Here is a 22,445-nt window from a genome sequence, read left to right on the forward strand (position 1 = left end):
GACAAACACAGGCTCAGAGTGAAGGGGTGGAAGACAATACTCCAAGCTAACAGCAAACAAAAGAAAGCAGGTGTCACAATACTTAGACAAAAGAGACTTCAAGATAAGGCAGGTAAAGAGAGACACAGAGGGACATATATATAATGATCAAAGGGACACTTCATCAAGAAGAAATGATGCTTACAAATATCTATGCACCCAACACAGGAGCACCAAAGTTCATAAAGCAACTATTAACAAACCTAAAAGACGATACCAAAAAGAACACAATAATAGTAGGGGACCTCAACACCCCACTCACATCAATGGACAGATCATCCAGACAGAAAATCAACAAAGAAACAGTGGAGCTAAATGAAAAGCTAAAACAGATGGACTTAATAGACATATATAGAACACTCCATCCAAAAACAGCAGAATACACGTTCTTCTCAAGCGCACATGGAACATTCTCAAGGATAGATCATATGTTGGGAAACAAGGCAAGCCTCTACAAATTTAAAAAAATTGAAATAATAACAAGCATGTTCTCTGATCATAATGCTATAAAGCTAGAAATTAATTACAAGAAAAAAGCTGAGAAAGGCACAAGGATGTGGAGACTAAACAATATGCTACTGAACAAGCAATGGATCATTGAAGAAATTAAAGAAGAAATCAAAACATACCTGGAGACAAATGAAAATGATAACATGCCACACCAACTCATATGGGATACAGCAAAAGCTGTATTAAGAGGAAAATTCATCACAGGCACATATTAACAAACAAGAAAAATCCCAAACAAGCAATCTTAAACTACACCTAACTGAATTAGAGAAAGAAGAACAAACAAAGCCCAAAGTCAGCAGAAGGAGAGAAATAATAAAAATCAGAGCAGAAATAAATGCTATTGAAACAAAAAAGGCAGCAGAAAGGATCAATGAAACAAAGTGCTGGTTCTTTGAGAAGATAAATAAAATTGACAAACCCCTAGCCAGACTTACAAAGAAAAAATGAGACAAAGCTCAAATAAACAAAATCAGAAATGAAAGAGGAGAAATAACAACAGACCTCGCAGAAATACAACGGATTATAAGAGAATACTACGAAAAACTATATGCCACCAAAATGGATAACCTAGAGGAAATGGATAAATTCTTGGACTCCTACAATCTCCCAAAGCTTAGTCAAGAAGAAGCAGACAATTTGAACAGACCAATCACAAGGAAAGAGATTGAAAGAGTAATCAAAAGCATCCCAAAGAATAAAACCCCAAGACCAGATGGCTTTCCTGGGGAATTCTACCCAACTTTCAGAGAGGATTTAATACCTACCCTTTTCAAGCTATTCCAAAAAATTAGGGAGGATAGAACACTTCCTAACACATTCTACAAGGCCAACATCATGCTGATGCCAAAGCATGACAAGGACAGCATGAAAAAGGAGAACTACAGGCCAATATCGCACAATCCTTGACTTCAAAACATACTACAAAGCTATAGTAATCAAAACAGCATGGTACTGGTACAAAAACAGGTGCACAGATAAACGGAACAGAATTGAAAGCCAGAAATAAAACCACACATCTATGGACAGCTAATCTTCGACAAAAGAGCTGAGGGCATACAATGGAGAAAACAAAGTCTTTTCAACAAATGGTGCTGGGAAAACTGGAAAGCCACATGTAAAAGAATGAAAATTGACCATTCTTTTTCACCATTCACAAAAATAAACTCTAAATGGATCAAAGACCTAAAGCTGAGACCTGAAACCATAAGGCTTCTAGAAGAAAATGTAGGCAATACACTCTTTGATATCAGTATTAAAAGGATCTTTTCGGACACCATGTCTTCTCAGACAAGGGAAACAATAGAAAGAATAAACAAATGGGACTTCATCAGACTAAAGAGCTCTTCAAGGCAAAGGAAAACAGGATTGAAACAAAAAAACAACCAACTGGGAAAAAATATTTGTAAGTAATACATCCAACAAAGGGTTAATCTCCATAATATATAAAGAACTCACACAACTCAACAACAAAAAATCAAACAACCCAATCAAAAAATGAACAGGAGACATGAAAAGACACTTCTCCAAAGAAGATATACGGATGGCCAATAGGCACACGAAAAGATGTTCATGGTCGCTGTACATCAGGGAGATGCAAAGCAAAATTACACTAAGATATCACCTTACAACCATTAGAATGGCAAAAATAACCAAAACAAATAGTAACAAATGTTGGAGAGGTTGTGGAGAAAAAGGAACCCTCATACACTGCTGGTGGGAATGCAAACTGGTGCAGCCACTATGGAAAACAGTATGGAGATTCCTCAAAAAATTAAAAATAGAACTACCATACGATCCAGCTATCCCACTACTGAGTATCTATCCAAAGAGCTTGAAGTCAGCAATTCCAAAAGTCCCATGCACCCCTATGTTCACTGCAGCATCATTTACAATAGCCAAGACATGGAAGCAACCTAAGTGCCCATCAACAGATGACTGGATAAAGAAGATGTGGTGTATATATATATATATATATACACACACACACATATATATACATATATACAATGGAATACTACTCAGCCATAAAAAAGAACAAAATCATCCTATTTGCAACAACATGGATGGACCTTGAGGGAATTATGTTAAGAGAAATAAGCCAGACAGAGAAGGACAATCTCTGTATGACTCCACTATATGAGGAATTTAAACATGTGGACAAAGAGAACAGATTATTGGCTACCAGGGGAAAGATGGGGTGGGGGGTGGGCACAAAGGGTGAAGTGGTGCATCTACAACACGACTGACAAACAATAATGTACAACTGAAATTTCACAAGATTGTAACCTATCATTAACTCAATAATAAATAATTTATAAATATATATATACACAAAAGTGTATATATAAAAACTAGAAAGAAACAAATTAGTAGCGATTATACAAGATTATAACTTTCTTCCCCATTTTTTCCATACCTTTGAAGCTTTGAATTGGCAGTGTATTATTTTTCTGAATGAATCAAGAATTATTGTTTCTCACAACAGCCACAGAGCTATGCAGTCCACTGGGTCCATTACTTCCATTCCTTACCTCTAACTGACACACTGCACCAGCTTCCACCCTAACTTTAAGGAAACTGCTGTAACAAGGATTAACAACCTCCTAAATGACAAACCAGTGGCCACTTCAGTTCTTTTAATTGACTTCCTTGGCTTCCAACACACAATACTCTCTAGTATCTTCCTTCTAGCTCTCTGATCATTCCTTCTCGGAATCTTTAGCTAGATTCTCTCCTCCTTATATCCCATAAAGATGGTGTGTCAAGTGTTCAGCCCAGGCCCTCTTCTCTTTTTTCACTACATACTTGGGTGATCACATCAATCCCCAGGGCTTCAACAACGTACATTCTGATGACTCCAAAATCCACCTACAGCTCAGCTCTCTCTCCTAAATCCCATTTATTTTTAGTCAAAGCCTTACTACTAATTAATCATCTAGATGTCCCACAGCAGGTCAAACACTGTATTGTTCCCATCGTCTGCAACTTCAAAACTCCACTTCCCTCCAGTATTTTTATTTTGTTTAGTCACAGCACCATCTATCTAATCAACTGTCCAAGCCAGAAACCTGGAAGTCACACTTCACTCTTTCTCTCTCCACAGCTACCCTTGCCACTCCCACTTCCTAATAAAGTTTTTTTTTTTTTAACATCCTAAATAGCTAAGAAATCTACTTTCCTTGTGACCACGCTACACAGATTAAGCCCTCAATTTAAAATCATAATAGGCCAACTGGTCCTCTGATGTCCATCTCAGACCTCTCTATTTTCCAAATTACCATCAGAGTAACCTCTCTAAAAGGCAAATCCAATTGTTATCATTCCCTTGCTTAAAAGGAGCACCTAAAAGACAAAGCGTAATACCCCTAGCAATCTAAGTCCCTTCAAGATCCTCTCTGGACACATTCCTCCCACAAACCTGGGGCTGCTCTTTCTCCATCAGCAACAGCAGCAACAGGTATGGGCACCAGCCACTCTAATAAGTACTTTAAGCAAATTATTTAATCTAATCCTATGAAGTTGGCACTATTATATCCATTTTATGGACGAGGAAACAAAGAGTCTGTTGAAAAGTACAGGCCACAGAACTAGTAAGTAGCAGAGCCAATATTCAAATGTCCACCTCTCCAATCCCAAAGAACTTCACTGTATTTCTTAGCAAAAGTACCTAATCAGCTTCCAAAACAGCTACTCATCTTTGAAAACTCTGCTTCTCTCTTGAGGGATCCCTGGGAAATTAGTCTAACGGGGTAAATGGGTGGCTCAAGGACAAGGAAGTGAGAGAGACCGAAGTTTAACAGATGCAAGCAAGCTTTCTATGGAGGCTTCCCTGATCGCCACCCTATCTTTCAACAGAGTTGGTCACTTTTTCCACCATACTTCTTCCCTAGTTTGTTCATGTATCTGTTACTATACATATTTTATACTATATTTAATTATTTACTGACATGTTCATTTCCCTTACCTGTTAAGTTCTGGAGGGCAGGGGTCCTGTCTTAGCCAATCCATCCTTACAAATCTTAGATTCCTATGTATCTGGTACATAACAGATATCCAACAAATTAAACCTCCTCCTCCTCCTTTCCTTTCTTTTTAATCTCTATCACAATCCATTCCTAAGAAACAGACTAATAACCTAACCCCTATCTCTCGCCGTCTTTCACAGTGCCATCACACACTGTATCCCCTCCCCACCCAGTACTCTATTTCTAAAACATATATCACTGGCCTACACAAAAAGACTGAAGGCTCCCTACTATCTACAGAATATTCCACCTTAGAACTATCAAGGCTCTCTAATATCTGATTCCATTCTTACCTCTGTAAACTCTTCACTATAATCCCTCAAGCCTCCAATGACATGGAGCCATATATCTCAGCCAAAGACACTATACAATTCCACTCCTCCCATGAGACTAGTCCAGCCATTTACCACAGTCTAGAATATTTTTCTCCAATAAAGCCTCTCAAATTCTTACTCATTTTATAAGGCCTATAAAATACCACTTCCTTTATAAATCTGTTTCCTTGAGCTAGAATTAATCATTCATACTCTCTCAGTCTCAAAGCACTTAGTACACTATGTCTTAATCTGGAGTTACTTGCACGTCTGCCCCCTGCCCTGCCCCACTGTACCCTCCAAACACTGAATGCGACATTCCTTAAGGGCAAGGATGCACATTCAGTTGACTCAATCCATTTATTCAGTTTCTACTGTCAGATTCTCTAGTAGGAAATACCCATAAGTCAGCAATGAATAAAATAATTTCTTACTTATCATTCAGCTGCTGACAATGTCTGACACATCGTACGTGTTCAGTACATATTTGTTAAGTTAATAAATATACTACTTACTTGTGTTTGTTCACATTTCCATCTGTGTTTCCATTTGCTGCTAATCAAAACTAAAAAGAAAGAGTTTCTAAAGCCTTCTAAAGCTAGATGGGAAGAAAGGCCTTTCTCTCTTTTCCATTCCGCCAAGAAATAATCCAGAAGATGAGTAGCACAGGAGGAACATTCTGAAGACTGAACTTTATTATCAGCAGAAGAATTTAGGAATAGAACAGAGAGTCTGGATTGCTCACTGGTTTCTTCTGAATCACTGGCTGAGTGGCATCAATATTTTGTTGGAAGAGCTAAAAATACCACACATAATAAATTCTAATTCTAAAAATTTTCAAATAAAAAATTTATTATCTCTCACATTTAGAATTAACTGTATCTTCAGTGCCTCTATTAGTATGCATAATTTAAAACTTGAATGAAATTCCTGAACTGAAAGTACATTCACGCGACAGAATGCTTTCAGAAATTCATCCTGACAGTCAGCAATCATTAACAAGAACACAAAGTAAATATTTACTCTCTAAATATGTCTCCTAAAAAAAGTTATGCAGATAAGGCGATTTAATTTTTTTGTTGCAAAATACATTAAAAATGTATTCTTAAACTAATCACAAAATTTAGACAGGCTATTTCATCTTAAAAAATTAAGCTTATTTTTTGCTGAACATACACAAAAACTATTTTTAGTTTAAATGAAAACCCAATGCAGAAAACAAAACATATTAGTTCTTTTACTCAATAAAAGGAAGTTCCTTCAAGCCTTATTTCTTAGGCGATAAAAAAATACAACAATCATCACAGTCATATTTCTAATTTTATACGGCAGACCCAGAAATAATGAATATCACTGATATATTAAGAGGCAATTCATATCCAACTCCTGCCATCTCATGGGAAAATTTGCTGCAATGACAATTTATCTTAAAAAACTGAGATCTTGGATCCAAGTATTTATTTACATGTCCTAATCTTGGATAAACATACTGTTTAAATGGAAACTCAATTTTAAATTAAGTATAAGAAACTCTCAGATGAGCATATATCACTGCAAATGAAAGGTGACTAACAGCTGCTCTTTCTGGTCCATTCTTTACAAAGATGCTAGGAGTTTAGGAAGGAAGTTTTACATCTCTTGATACAGTTCAATACATCTCCAGAAAGACATTACTTGGCCAAAATTAGCACTATGACTCTCTTTTCTTCCAGACGTGAATTGTTCTTCCCTTCCAAGCATTGGGCTGTAACTACAATTCTGTTCAAAAAGTTTACCAGAGAGATAAATAAAATCTGACCAAAGAAATACAACAGTTTTCTCCAAGAATATACAGGAGGTAAGTACTGTTTCTCATTTATTCTTTCATATAAATGCTAGCCATAAATTAAGTACTGGAGTTACAGAAATATAAAATAGTCCCTTTTTTTTTTTTTTGAGGAAGATTAGCCCTGAGCTAACTGCTGCCAATCCTCCTCTTTTTGCTGAGGAAGACTGGCCCGGAGCTAACATCCGTGCCCATCTTCCTCTACTTTATACGTGGGACGCCTAACACAGCATGGCCTGCCAAGCGGTGCCACGTCTGCACCTGGGATCCGAACCAGTGAACCCTGGGCCGCAGGGAATCGTTAACATGCAAACTTAACCGCTGCGCCACCAGGCCGGCCCCTAAAATAGTCCCTTACCCTTGAATCTGTAGTGTGTACGCCACCAGTAAGCAGACAATTAAGACAGTGTAGATATTATAATTACAGTCTGTCCAAAATGTAAAGGAAGCATAGAAAAAAAGCACAATCCTATTTTGGAGAAGAGAAAATGCCACAAAAAAGGTACCTTTAAACTAGGACTTGAAGAGTAATTAGTTAAGCTAGACAAATGAGGAAAGGGATAAGAGAAGGTGAATGTGAGCAGGAAGGAAAGAGTCTGCATAGAATTAGAAATAGGAGCCAGCATGTACAGGCAGAGAACTACAAATAGTACCTTATAGTGTTACATAACTGCTGTTACCCAACGCATTATTCGCAGATGCTGATTCTGATGAGAAACAGGTTCTTGGGCGTATTTTCTAACCTAAAAAGTTCGTTCCATCCCTCTCTCTTGAGTCACTTTATGTTGATTCAACCCTGTTTAGCACCTACTTCCTATTTTCTGGGGCTTATTTCTCCAAGTCTAAGCTTGCAGAAAAGTGGAAATGGAGATTAACTGGAAGCCTCGGTTAGAGCTTCCACAGTTCAGGAAAGAGGCGAGGTTTAAGGACCTTGAATTTAATTGGAGTAAATGACAAAATGAGAAATGCCCAAAGAAACATTCCGTTCAATTTAGCTGTCATTCAGTATTAAGTATATCTGTAAGTCATTTCTGAACCACCTCCACAGTCACTGACAAGTGATTAATTTAAAAATCAAAATAAGGGAACTATCGAATTTGTTAAAAAAAAAAAAAAAGTAGGTAAGAATTAAGGATTCTTCAACATCATTAGTCATTAGGGAAATGCAAATTAAAACCACAACAAAAAACCACTAGATATCTATTATAATGGCTAAATATTTAAAACAAAAAAACCTGACAATACGAAATGCCATTGAGGAGGCAGAGCAACAGAAACTCTCATACACTGCTGGTGGGAATGAAAACTAGTACGGCCACTTTGCAGAACAATTTGGCAGTTTCTTATAAAGTTAAAAATGCATTTAACATAAGATCCAGCAATCCTACTCCTAAATATTTATCCAAGTGAAATGAAAACTCATGTTTATACAAAAAACTGTACATAAATGCTTGTAGTGCCTATATTCCTAATTGCCAAACACTGGCAACAACTCAGCTGCCCTTTCACTGAAGCATGGATAAGGAAACTGGTTGGTTCATCCACATGATCAGCAGTAAAAAGGACTGATCTACCAACACAGGCAACAACAAGGATGAAGCTCAAAATGCATTACACTAAAAGAAAGACGCCAGACTTAAAAGGCTACACACTGTATGATTTCATTTATATACCATTCTAGAAACAGTAAACTGTAACAGAAAACCAATCAGTGGTTGCCAGGCGCTAGTGATGGAGAAAGGTTGTATACAAAAGGGTATGGAAGAATTTGGGGTGGTGATGGAAGTATTCTATATATCGATTGTGGTGGTGGTTACATGGCTGTACACATCTGTCAAAACTCACAGACCTGCACACTAAAAATGACAAATTTTGCTATATGCAAAATATACCTAATTTTAAAAATGAAAGGAAAAAAAGAATGAGGGATCCTGGTAACAAAGAGGAGACTGAAAAATTACAAAGGAGTTAGTCACATCATGAAGGACCCTGCTAAGAAGATTTAGATTTTATCCTCAAAGCAACAGGTGTACCAAATGATCTCAGGAAGGGGACAGACACAATTCAGTCCCGTATTAGAAAGAACACTGACAACAGTTATAGACTGCAGTAAGAGCAAAACAGGGAGCAACTGGGAGACAAAGAACCAACCACTTTAGAAATATAGGGGACAAATTACCAAGACCTGACCAAGGCAGAGGCTGTAGAGACGGACAAAGTTAAAAGCAGGAACTTCTCAATCTAGCAATAGTGAAACCACTAACCAAGCTGGTGTTGAGACAAACATTTTTAAACAAGCTAAATTTAAATGCCTGTGGGACATTCAAATGCAAATATCTGGTTAGACATATTGGTCTAGAGCTCAAGGGAATAATCTGAGATATAGCTTTAGATTTGAGACTCATCAGGATGTTTGTAGCCATGAAAATACAAGGTGAAGATCGTGCAAAGATAGAAATGTAGAGTGAAAGGTAAAGAGAACCCTGGGAACCATCCTGAGCAACACCAGCATTATGGGGTTGATGACATAATTAGAAGTATAGAAGAACCGGCTTACTGAGTGAGTACGCAGCAGTAGAGTTAGAAATGGTTACAATCATGTGCCTATTTCAATCTGAGGTCTCTCAACCACTTTATCTTCAGCTTCTCTGATTTTATCTTTGGCTTGATCACCCTGAGAAAACTGAGGCAGTTAAATAAAAAGTTATCGTTGAATGCCAAGGTTTCACTTCCTACTTTCCATATTGTTGACATTGAGAAGATTTAGCAAATAAAGTAAGAGGAATAATCTATTGAATACACTTATTTTGTCAAACACAGAAGCAGCACTAAGAGGGGGTTAAATGATTCACTTCAAATACAGGTCAATTTACTCACACAGTCCAATAACTTTATCTTGATACCTGGATAAATGACTCGATGGATGCTTTAAAGGATCTCTGATGCCACGATGAAGTTATCAGGAAATACCATAGGACACATCCATTGATTCTAGGTAATGAGTTCTCAACCAGAGATATGCACCAAAATTCCCTAGGAAGCTTCCTCAAAATGCCTTTCTTGCCCAAAGCTCTACTTCTGAAAATACTGATTTAGGAACTTCTGGGGTTAGGTCCAAACTACCATAATTTTTAATAGTCCCATAAGTGATTCTGATGTACAGACACACTCATTACACACTGACCCCAAGCTGAAAAGCAATGATAGAAAAGTTGGTTCCAGATCTATATGGAGCTCTCAGTTAGAAGCTTCTAAACTGCATCTTAATCCTTGGGCATCACCTCCAATTGAGAGCGTACAAACATACATTCTCTGATCCAAATCTAAAATTCTAAGTCTGAACCCCTGTAAAATACCTATGAATCACCTTTCGGCTTTGGTTAACTAGCTTTGAGAAGATTTAACTTCTCAGCAGAATTCAGAAAAGGCACGGAAAATGAGTCATCGTCTCTCTATTGTTTAATTCCAATTCTCCATTTTAATGACAAAACTACCAGAAAAACTTGGTTAATTTCACCAACTCAAGCATTAGCTTCAACAAGTATGTAAGCAGAACCAGATCCAACCTGTTATACTGGAATATTTATATTCTACTTTTCCAATTACCAAAATTCCCAAGATTCCAATTTTCCAATTACATCATAAACATTATGAATCAAAACAAAAATAATTATCCAAGGATAGCAAATGATTTTTGCCACCAAAATTTACACTTACCCATCTCTTCCCTTACTGACGATTTTTACTTCAAAATAATAAATCCCACAGGCTGCTGGTATTGGATGTGTAGCACGAACTGACGCTGCATCTTTTGGGGTTTTGCCATGACCTGCATATGAAACAGAGAGGAAAAAAGATCAAATGACATATTCAAATGAAAATCCTAAGAAATGATTCAGGAACAAATATAAGTTTTAGAATGACATATACATTTCTGCTCCCATCAGTACAAATAATCAAAGACTTAATGAAACATTTATCATCACAATTAATCCAGCATGCAAAACAGCCGAAGTCAGCCATGGAACTCTTCGTACTATTATTAGTTTTAGTAAAATTTCAGAATCTGAACATATTGATTCTAGCAGTCCTTTATGCAAATTAAATAAAGTATTTTACGGTAGACTATATTTTTAAGAGAAAAAAAGGCTGCATTTGAAGAACATGATGAGAATATGATTTTAATTTTATTAGATCTAAATTTGTATAAAATTTATAAAATTCGTAAACAACACTCTTGCCAAATGGCCTGTTTCTTAAACCAGAAGAATCTAAATCATATATTTTTAAATGAAATTTTATATAATTAGATTCAATTGGCAAAATAGCTTTCTTACTTTAAGAATATACAATTTTGTTCTTTGACATACTTATCGCCAATACTATACAAAGGCTGATCCATAAAATTTCTTTGGTCAGTTACAGGCTACTGAGAAATATATAAGCTCTAGTCGTATTTCTTTCTTTCTTTTTTAAGAAAGGAATGTAACACCATACCATTGCTGACATCTTTAGGAAACGTTAGATAATGGCTTTTAGACTTTTTAAATTAGCTCTTCCTCAATTCTAATCCCCAAGGGTTTCCTTCACTCACAATCCCCTCCCATCCCTCGGCCAGGACACAGATTACCTCAAAGGCCAGCACGTGAACAAAATCAAGTGAGCAGGAGAAAATATGCCCATAAAACCACAGAAGAAGAAAGAACAGAAGTTGAGGGAGCATGTCAGAAAGTACGCAAGCGAGTAAGCGAGACCAGTCTCCACAATCCCCACAGGGCTGTCTGAGGAACGACACTCTAAATCATCGTTCAGGTGTGCTAGTTAGATACGCTTCACCCAACACAAACTAACGTCAGGAATCTTTCAGTCATCCTATAACATTACCTTCATTCCCTTCTCACCTTTACCAGGACTGATTAAAAACTAAATACCTTCTTTTAAGTTAAAAATTATGTCTTAGGGGCTGGCCCTGTGGCCGAGTGGTTGAGTTCTCGCGCTCCGCTGCAGGCGGCCCAGTGTTTCGTTGGTTCGAATCCTGGGCGCGGACATGGCACTGCTCATCAGGCCACGCTGAGGCAGCATCCCACATGCCACAACTAGAAGGACCCACAACGAAGAATATACAACTATGTACTGGGGGGCTTTGGGGAGAAAAAGGAAAAAAATAAAATCTTAAAAAAAAAAAAATTATGTCTTAGCTATACAAGAACCATCATATGCCAATGAGAGCCCACCTTCCCTTACCATACTTTATCAAATTACCAATGCATACTCCACCATTAAACAGTTAAGTTTACACTCGCAAGGCAAATTAGCACATGTCCACAGGGCCCAAAAGAAACTAAATGAACTCATCCACTCTTTTCTATCACCATGAAAACTTGTATCCATAGATGCCATAAGTATACATGTTATGGGCAGAAGTAAATTCTCAGCCTGGTGACCACTGTGAGGTGATAAACTTGGCTTGGAAGATAAAAATGGAAGCAGCAATATATAGACACCCCTAAAACTGCTTTAACATAGTAGGTAATAGATTTACATTGAGCTAAGCAGAATAAAAAAATAACGGCATAAATCTGCAGAATGACAACAGTCATTTTTTAAAAATAGACATTTAATAAATTATGGTTTCAGCGAAACATCTATTTCAGTAAAAATATGTTCAAATAATTGAATTGCCTAGGAAAAGGTTATGTAAACTAAATGCATTTTTAAAATTTACACAGTTAAAAATAAATCTAAAGAAAATCCTTATTAACCCTGGAGTCCTAAATCAACTAGCTTTTATTTTTGGTTTTGGTTTTGCTGGAAGGGAAGTGACCAAAACTTTTAGGGATAAGGTAATCTCCAGGTATACTTAATGATAATAATAATAATAAATGATAATAGTTAATATACATTTAATACTACGTGAAAAGCACTCTTCTAAGAGCATTATATTTATTAACTCAGCACTCGAAACAACTCTAAAATAGATAGTATTTATTATCATTTCACAGTTGAGAAAACTAAGGGAAGATGAAAACTGGCCCAAGGTCACCCGGCTGTGTGAGAATTCCAAAGCAGGATCTGTGCTGGGGTTTAAATTCACGAAGCCTGATCCAGTGCAAGCTCTGAACCCAAAGGAAGGATCTGGTTACAATGAGCATTCTGGGATCACTTCGCGTGTATTCCCATCTCCTATTCTTGCTACTTCTGTGAGAAAAGCAAAAGAAACCTAGTATTTGAGGGTAAATAATGTCTCCAAGTATTATGTGCTTTTGTACAGATTTTTCTCATTCAACATCTGTGAAATAGGTATTTAACTTCATTTTTAAAAATGGAGAAATTCTTACAGAGGTTATATCACTTGCCCCAATCAGCAGAATCATGCATTAAATTAATATATGAATTAAAATTCTCTACACTTTCCATTGTGCAAAAATAACTGTGAAGAACCACACAATCATCAATCTTCAAGGTTCCGTTTTATTCATTACGCTTTACTAAGACATTGAAGAAAAATTCCATAAATGTCAAAGGATTTGTTTCATTTTTAAATTAAATTCAAATGCAAAGACCTAGGAAAAAGTTTAGATGCAAGATTAAAGGGATTCATACTATTTCTTAGACAAGACTAGTGAGATCAGAGTGGAGAGTCTACTTCTAATAATGCTCATCAGCAGGAAGTTTATTACCTTAAATTCTGTGGTGACCAAAAAACAACCTCACACTACCAAAGCGTAAACTTTTAAAACCACAAGTCTTCAATGTTAAGTGTTTTCTATACGGCTCAAGAAGAAAACACATTTATTGCTTCAAAACTCTAAGACTAGCAAGCTTATCTCTTTCCATCCAAACAATCTGTTGATTGCATTTAAGTGAAATGAGAAAGGTCTGAATAAAGCCCACCCCACCACCCCCTCCACTCTCCAACACGCAGCCAGGTGCCTTTCTGGAAATATAAATCAGCCTTCCTTGTACCGCCATCCCGCAAAACAACTAAAATTCCTTCCTACAAACCTCCCATTCCGCTTAGGAGAGAGAGAAATTTCCTGAACATCTTGTTTGATCTTGCCCTCCCCCTGCATTTTCCACCTCCTCTCTGTTCCAGTCAGCCGCCGGGCCACAGCCTTTGCCCAGCTCTTCCTTCTAACTGGAAAGCTCCACCCTTCCTTCTCAGCTGGGTTAGGTCCTCCTCGCCCCGCAGGGCTTAGCTCAAGCTGCACTTCCTCACTCACTCTTTCCCCGACCTCTCTGACTTGCTCTAACCTCCTTTTCACAGGCCCTCACAGCCAACATGTATCTTTCCCAGACAACACTAACAGACTTTTCACATCTGTGTCTATTTTACCATTTTTGCATTTTAATTCCTGGATCTCTTTATTCCCACTGACTTCCACTCTTATCTTCACTTATTCCTTCCTGGAGTCACACTGGATTCTGACATCACCTGAAACTATTCCGCCTCAGAAATATCAAATTCTAAGAAAGTCTGTTCTGCTACAAAATACATTTCTTGAATACAAATTAGCTCACATGCACTTCATAAATCCGGGAGTGACGTCAGCATTCCGGGAGTGACGTCAGCATAATAAAGAAGTCATATAGTTCAGAAGGCAGCTTTCCTCAGTACATAAATGAATTAAAGAGAAAATTAGGAATATACAAAATGCCCTACATCAAAAAAAGCCAAGGGGCTGGCCCGGTCGCACAGCAGTTAAGTGCACATGTTTCACTTCAGCAGCCTGGGGTTCACTGGTTCGGATCCCAGGTGTGGACATAGCACCGCCTGGCAAGCCATGCTGTGGCAGGCGTCCCACATATAAAGTAGAGGAAGATGGGCACAGATGTGAGCTCAGGGCCAGTCTTCCTCAGCAAAAAGAGGAGGACTGGCAGCAGATGTTAGCTCAGGGCTAATCTTCCTCAAAAAAAAAATTTTTTTAAGCCAAGATTCCTACTGAAGTGCATTCCTATAGTGTTTATCAGCTTCAGGAACTGCTAGACTTGCCACTTTATTAAGCCATATGGGGAAAACTCAAGAGCAATAGATCACCAAGTGCTAAGAGATCTCCTCTTTGTTTTTATCAGTATGGACTCATGCATCTCATGCATATTTATTTCATACTTTGGGTTATAATTCAATACTACTCTGTTTCTTCTGTTGCTCAAACTGTTCCCCCTTTAGCCACCGAGAGCTTTTTCAGTTGGCTCTTCTGGCACTTGGACACACCTCCATTGTATGTTTTTTCTTTCTGTTACTTTCAGGCACTTCGAAATGCTGGAGGCTCATCCTGTATATTTCCTGCCCCAGCCCTAGAATCAGCCTTTTCTTCAGGGGACCCTGGCTCCTTTTACTGGCAAATGGCATTAGAACCCCAGATCTAGGTACCAGATGTATTCGTTGTGACTGGGGGGTCATTGCTTTTAGGCCCCCTCATTGACAAGAGCAAGGAAATATAGGTTTTTACTAAACCCCTGTACATACACATATCTGTATTTCTATATGTAATCATCTGTCTCTGTATTAAACTAAGTTTGCCTTTCATACTGATGTCTCCAACTCTAATCCGTTACCACACAGATCATTCTAACCTCCGGCCCTTGCTTATCTGTAAAATTCCACTCCAAAGGTAAGAAACCTAGCTCCCACCATCTGCCATCCATTTATTTGTTTGATTCCACTAGACATACAGCAGTATCAGAACTGCTAACCCATATCCCCATGGGATACAACTTTGTCAACAAGAGCTCAGACCTTATGTAGTTTACTTTCCCTTTAGTTTAACAGACTCCACTGTTCCAAAGTTCTTTAGGTCAGCACCGTTTCTCTCCTCCTCTCTGAGGTTTTTCATACATTTGTAATAGATTGTTTTGTCACATTCTGCATTCTATCCTGAGATCTCTCTCTCCCTCCTCAATGATTTTATTAAATTTGCTGTAAAGTTCTGTGGGTTTGATAAATACATAGTGCCATATATCCACAATTACAATATCATACAGAACACTTTCACTGCCCTAAAAAATCCCCTGTGCTCTGCCTATCCCACCCTCTTTCCCTCCCCTTAAGCCCCTGACAACCCCTTAGCATTATACTATCTCTATAGTTTTGCCTTTTCCAGAATGTCATATAATTGAAAGCATACAGTATATACTCTTTTCAGACTGGTTTCTTTCACTTAGCAATATGCATTTAAGATCCATATGAGTCTTCACATGAATGGATATCTCATTTCTTTTTATCATTGAATAATATTCTACTGTATGGATGTACCACAGTTTATCCATTCACCTACTGAAAGACATCTTGGTTGCTTCTTCTTGTACACGATTAGGAGAAAAGCTGCTATGAACATTCACGTGCAGGTTTTTGTGTGAGCATAAGTTTTCAAATCAGTTGGGTAAATACTTAGGAGCTCAACTGCTGGATCATATGGTAAAACTATGTTTAGCTTTGTTAGAAACTGCCAAACCATCTTCCAAAGTGGCTGTATCATTTCGCATTCCCATCAGAGCGTATGAGAGTTCCTGCTGCTCTGCATCCTCACCAGCAATTGGCATTGTCAGGTTTTCTTTGGATTTTAGCCCTTCTAATAGCTAAAGGTACACCTTTGTTTTGTTTAAGAAAAAAATGGTGAAAATGGCTAAACTCTGAATCAGATTTTCATTTTTGCTTAAACAGCTGTCAAGCACTTACATCTCTAAGAAGAAAGCCCAAACCCCAAGGCTTAAGGCCGCAAAAGATCAGCAGCCTGTGATATTGCGCACAAATGCCAGTGGAAATTTAACTGGGCTCGTATTGTTATTTTTGTAGTGCTCTGGTTGCAAAGTTCTATAGGTTTTAAGTGGTCTGCCCAGCCCTATTTTTCCCATAAGCCCCATTACTTTTAGTACGCAACTTTATGGAAAACATAAGGTTTTTCCAGCAACACGTTTTTGGCATTCTAGTAGATATGCCTCCATCTTCCTCTAGGACACACTCTCCTCCCCCTCCCCATTCTAAAGACTTCATTTCTACACTTCCTCTTCAACATCAAGGGACCTCCAATTGCCTGAACCCTTACCCTTTCTTGTTTGTTTTTCTTTTTCCTCTTCCAGGATGGGGCTATACGGTAATCACTTAAAAGCTCTGAAATAGCCTTGATTTCCCTGATATGCCTATTATTCCATCACATCCACCAGCAAAACCACAGCCTTAGATCAACACTATAATCTACCTTCCCTACTCCTGCACCGGGCAGCTGGCCTCTGCTGAATAAAGTTCAAAAATCCTGCAATGGCCACAGCTATGAACTAATGCTGTTCAGCTGGGCTCTCCCACTGCTATCAACACCACATTCAGAAACCTTTAGTTAGCTTGTTCCCCATTCCCCTCAATGGCTAGTCCACACTTTTATCCTTCCCTTTAAGTGAAGTCCTCTACTCAAATTCAGTGAGCAAACTACATCACCTACTTTATCATAAAACAGGACTCCACCACTATATATGGTCATGATCCACTCTCCGCTCTATTACAAACTGGTCTCTGTCCATACTAGTCTTCACCTCTTCCGCTATTATCAGAGGAATAGTATGTAGTCCCCTCCTTCAACACTAACCACCCTGTGCTCCTGAACGACTTTCCTCCCTCCAAGCCCTTACCCTGTCAGCCTCCCAAGCTTGTATTTTCATCCTTTCCCAATTTACTCTCCTTCTCCTCAATTCATAAGGACGCAGTATTCAAAAAATATATATACTTTTCATAAAATTATATGCCTCTGTGCTATAAATCATTGTCAATAATGCACTGGGGTTGGTGGTGAGTCTAATAAACTTTTTTTAACTTCAAGGTAACAAAAACAGGTATTGTTACTATTTATGTTGTGTGTTAAAATATACGTTAAATTTTGTCGACATTTACTGAGACTCCATACCTTGGACTAACATCATACTCTCAGCTAACTTATGTCACTTCAGTTTGTACTCACACAGCCAAACTAAAACAAGACTTAGAAATGATACAAGAGTCTCTACTTTACAACAGTACTTTCCAAAGGAATTCTTAGGGATAATTTTGATTATGTGGATTTTCATTTTATACGCTGTCATTAGAAGCTAATCTCCAGGTACAATGTAACTTCACTATTAGCCATTTAGAAAAAAAAAATCCTGCCTTTACCTCCATCCTCCTCCAGGTACTGCCTAATCTCTTTCCTCAGCTATATTACTCAAGAGTTATCTATATTCACTATCCTCTTCACCTGGTCCCTTCTACTTACTCTGATTTTTGGCCCCCTCACTCAATTCAAACTGCGCTCCCTAAGGTCACAATGATCTAATTTCCAAATCCAGTCGGAAATTTTCTGTGCCCATCTCACTAAACCTATTGGTTACATTTGACCCTACAGATCACTTCCTCATTTCTGATTCTCCTCTGTCCAGGTACCTCCTAACCAGTTCTTCTTGGGCTCCATTCAGCCTTTTAATATTGGTGTTGCTCAGGTTCCATCTTTGGACCACTGCTCTTCTGACTTTACTTGCTCTCTCTGAGTTTCAACTAGCCCCTAGAGGTGACTCCCAAATCAGTCATGACCTAGACCTCTCTCCTAAGCTCAGGTCTATTATAGTACATGCCAACCCTTCCCAGAAGAAACTGCCTCACCACTGTCCCTACTGAAAGACTACCCTGGTGCCAGGCGGATGTTCTGTATTTCCTAACTACCCTCACACCCCCACAGCTGATTGAACACAGGTTAGCAGCTGATGTGAAGGCCACCAATCCATCCCATTAGGATAGAATGAAAAGCTCTACCCAACTAAGAATGATGGCAATTAGCTAGGCCAATCTGTTAAGTCTCTCAGGAATTTGAAATAGGAAGGAAAGGATAAGCTAGTCAGTAGGGAAAAGAGAAGAAAATAACAGAAACTAGCAACTGTAGCTGAGTCACTTTAACAGTAGAATCAAGTGAAAATTCACGAACTCCAGTTGTTGCAATTTCTTAGAGCCACCTTAACTTCAGAAGACCTGTTTCTGTTCTTTCTGTAAGGCTTGTTTCTTTGGCTTCTTCTGGTTCCATGAAGTCAGATCACATGACTAAGATTCCCATTGTTACTTATCTCCAAATATATTGTAATACTTCCTTGCAATCTTTATTTGATTCATGGTCCACTGCAAGAACCTAACAGAGCTAGAAACCCAAGCATCATCCTTGACTTCTCTATCATCCCATAATATCCTGCCAGTGTTTACTTCAAAACATATCATAAATATGTCTGCTCTTCCCCACCCCTACCACTGACCAAGTTCAAGTCCTTATTTCTCATATGGTCTGCTGCAACAGCCTTCTAAATGAGTTTGCTATTCCCAGTCGTGAACCCCTTGAATCCATCCTCCAATTAGTTGCATAATCTAACAAAAAATGGAAATATGAGCCAGTCACTTCCTATTTAAAATCCTTTGATGATTCCTCATCTCCTAGAGAATAAGATCTAAACTAAATAAAATATTCTATAAGGCCTCTTACAATCTTTTTCCAGCTGCTCCTTGTGATACAAATTCCAACAACCCAAGACTGCTTGCAGATCCAAACATAAACAATAATTCTCTCCTCTATGCTTTTGCGTATGCTTCTTCACATTGTAATGCCCAGCCCCTCCTCTTCCCCTATATCCTACTCATCATTTAAGATGTCCCACTGGCCAAGAAGCTGTCCATGACCCACCAACTTCATCCCTTTCAATGTCAGCCTGGGACAGGCGCTCCTCCTGTCTTCCACAGTATTCTCTCCAACATCCCTCACTCCCTCACTGTTTTATGTCCTTCGAGCCCTTTGAACACAGTATCTTATTCAAAACTTTGAGAGCCCTGAACCTGGCATAAAATAAACATTCATTAAAAGCTTGTTGAATAAATGAAAGAATGAATAGAGAACAAAGCACATATACAAACTGTCTAATAGAATATATACCCTATAGCAAGTGCTCAATAAATTATTATTACTGTTGTCTACTTTTCTGAATGATTATTAGATTAATTCTTGCAGTTATCAACTGGCATTTTTAAAGCTGAATTTCTCAAAATTTGGGCAAAGAGATCCCCAGGAAAAGCCCAGTCTTGTTTTTAAATTCTTTGATTTTCAAGATGTTTCTATCACCCTCATAATTCCTAAAAGACACAGGTACTGGCAGACAAGCAAATATTTGAGATATTTGTTCATCCTTAGAAGTGCAAGAAATTAGATAAACAATCAAATTCAGGAACTGTTAAAGGCCCAATGGCTGGGGATAGTGAGGGAGAGAGGAGTTAGGCATACCAAAAGTTCAACCCATTTGGCGGGATACTGTTAATAATGCCTCCAATAAAAAGTGCAATTCGCAACGTCACTGCTTCCTAGCATTCCTAACTTTCACTTATCTTGCGTTTATTCTAAGCTGCCCTAAATCAGTGTAATCCAGGTGTCTGGACTTTTCCGTGACACTAGTGTGCTCCAGGTAACATTTTTCCCCAGAGGAAGTACTTTTAATGCCAACTGTTTTTCAGAAAGTTCTAAATGTGATCACTAGATTTTATCTATTTGAGATAACTAAGACTCATACAAATCAAAATAGGCAATACTGGTATAGCGGAAAGAACACTAAATTCAGGGTCGGTGAAAATTAGTTTCCAATCCTGGCTTACTTGTGACTTGGAAAATCTACCTTCTCGGTGCTCCCACTTTCTCACATCTAAAATGAGAATTCCACCATCATGTCCCGATAAACTAATGTACATGTGAGTGTATGTACGTATGTGCATGTGTGTGTATCAAAATGCTTTGTAAAGTATCCAAATAGTGATAACTTCACAAACATAAAAATGTGATCTGCAACTGAAACATTTACACTAGTCAAGTCCATTGTCATATTCATTAAAATGCTTTAAGTTGGAATAAAGTTATCATTATAATTAAGTCCAAATTTGTCACATTTGTACTTATTCAAAGCCGACAAGAATTTTAAAAATAAAAGGAGCCACCCTTGAGCGTTTCAACAGTTGGTGTGTAACCACTAAGTGAAAGGTCTTTTCAAAATTATTAAAATATAGTCTACACACCCTGCTATTCCTCTGCAATCCGATCAACCTTGTCTGCATGTCTGGCATTGTTTAATACGGATCCCCTCAAATCATTTAAGAGGCCACACTGCTTCCAAAGACAGCAATTCCAATTTAGAAAAACAACTTAAAAACAGAATCTGTTCAGAGCAAAAGAAATCAAGATATTTCTATTTCGAAGGTAAGGAAAACCCTCATCATTCTGGAAAATAATGATCACCAATTTTTTGAAATTCTGCAATATGCAAAAAACTTCATGAAAAGCAGTTTTTCATGTTAAAAGTGTCTTAAAATGCTGACGTAAAATCGATGTGGCACAGTGATAGGTTAAATAAAATCCAGTCTTCTTATTTCATCGCTTCAGTTTTATTACCCCACTACCTACGACACTTCCCCTGCGCTCCCTTCCCTTATTTCTAGGACACAGTTGCCCAGTACTTTTGGTATGGTGCACTCAGAAGGCACTCAGAAAAACAACAGGAGGGAAAAAAAACCCATTAAAATAACAAGACAAGAGGAAGAGGCAGCAGAAGGGGGAAAAAGAGACTGTGTTTGTGACAAGGGGGGAGGGAGACAAAGGGGAGACAGAAGAGAGGGAGAGAAAAGAAAAAGGACGACAAACAAAATTTGTTCTTCCAGAAATAATGGCTTATGTTTATAAAAGAGTGTAGTTTCCAGACAGTGAATCTTGGTATTACACAACAGAAAGCAATAAAGAGGCCAACAGGAAAAATAATTGAGACAGCAGTGTCATAAATATTCCAAACTCAAGCAATTTCACATAAGCATGCACTTTTCTCCAACCCAAATCATCAATTTTATGTAAAAGGAGTTAGCAAAACTAATTAAGGCATGGTACAGTGCGAAACAAACCGTAATCACGAATCTTAGATATCATGGAAATTCAGAGAGCTGGAAATTTCCTTACCAACCATCCAGTTCAACTCCCTCATCACTCAGAGGAAGAAACTGAGGCCCTGTTTTGTAACATGCCAAAAATCACAGACGACTGCAGGACTCAGGAAAGCCGGGATTCTTTGTTCCACAATCTTCCATATCTTCTGCCTCTGATTTTAGAAGCTAATTATTAACCATCAACCATAAATTTAAAATCAAGTTTTGTCAAGTCTAACAAAAAGCTTCCTAGTAGTCAGAGCAGAAGTAAACACTTCATAACATAGTACAGTTCACGCAAATTAAAATACAAAATTAAACGACAGCCTTCACAGGGTATTAACAGAATGTCCTAACTTAAGGAAAAACACAGGTCCAACATTTTGAAATTTTCAGCCATTTAGAGTAAGCAACATAACATTTTAAATTGAAAGTACTTCTCTGGATCTAGGGATAAAAAGAAGCAATATTAACAAAGCCTATTTTTGTGTGTGATTCTTGGCAACCAAATCTTTTTGCAAATTGCTGTCGCCATTCTCCTTTCTGATTTAATAGTAACTTATTTATCAAGGTTCTTCTCAAATTTCAGTCCTGTAGACTTTAAGAATTTAACCACAACAGTTGTTTATACCCCCTATACCCATGTCACTAGGATCTGATTAAGACCCTCCCTTTGTAGCCAATCAAAATGAGGCTGCTTTGAATGTAAAAGCTCCTGCTTCAGGTTTGGGGCCTAAAAAAAATGGATTTGTTTCCAGACAGACTGATACATTAGATTGATT

The 22,445-nt window shown here is 38.0% G+C and overlaps 1 protein-coding gene across 1 annotated transcript in view; it reads right to left on the reverse strand.

Annotated features, from left to right (window-relative positions):
- The window catches only part of RANBP9 (RAN binding protein 9), a 92,720-nt gene that overhangs the window by 68,663 nt on the left and 1,612 nt on the right, over nucleotides 1-22,445 (reverse strand). Inside the window, exon 2 of the mRNA XM_023624471.2 lies at nucleotides 10,434-10,545. Coding sequence (XP_023480239.2) covers nucleotides 10,434-10,545 — 112 coding nt within the window. The remainder of the gene's footprint in view (nucleotides 1-10,433; nucleotides 10,546-22,445) is intronic.

The sequence above is a fragment of the Equus caballus genome, chromosome 20 (genome assembly GCF_041296265.1).
Source record: "Equus caballus isolate H_3958 breed thoroughbred chromosome 20, TB-T2T, whole genome shotgun sequence".
Classification (NCBI taxonomy): Eukaryota; Metazoa; Chordata; class Mammalia; order Perissodactyla; family Equidae; genus Equus; species Equus caballus.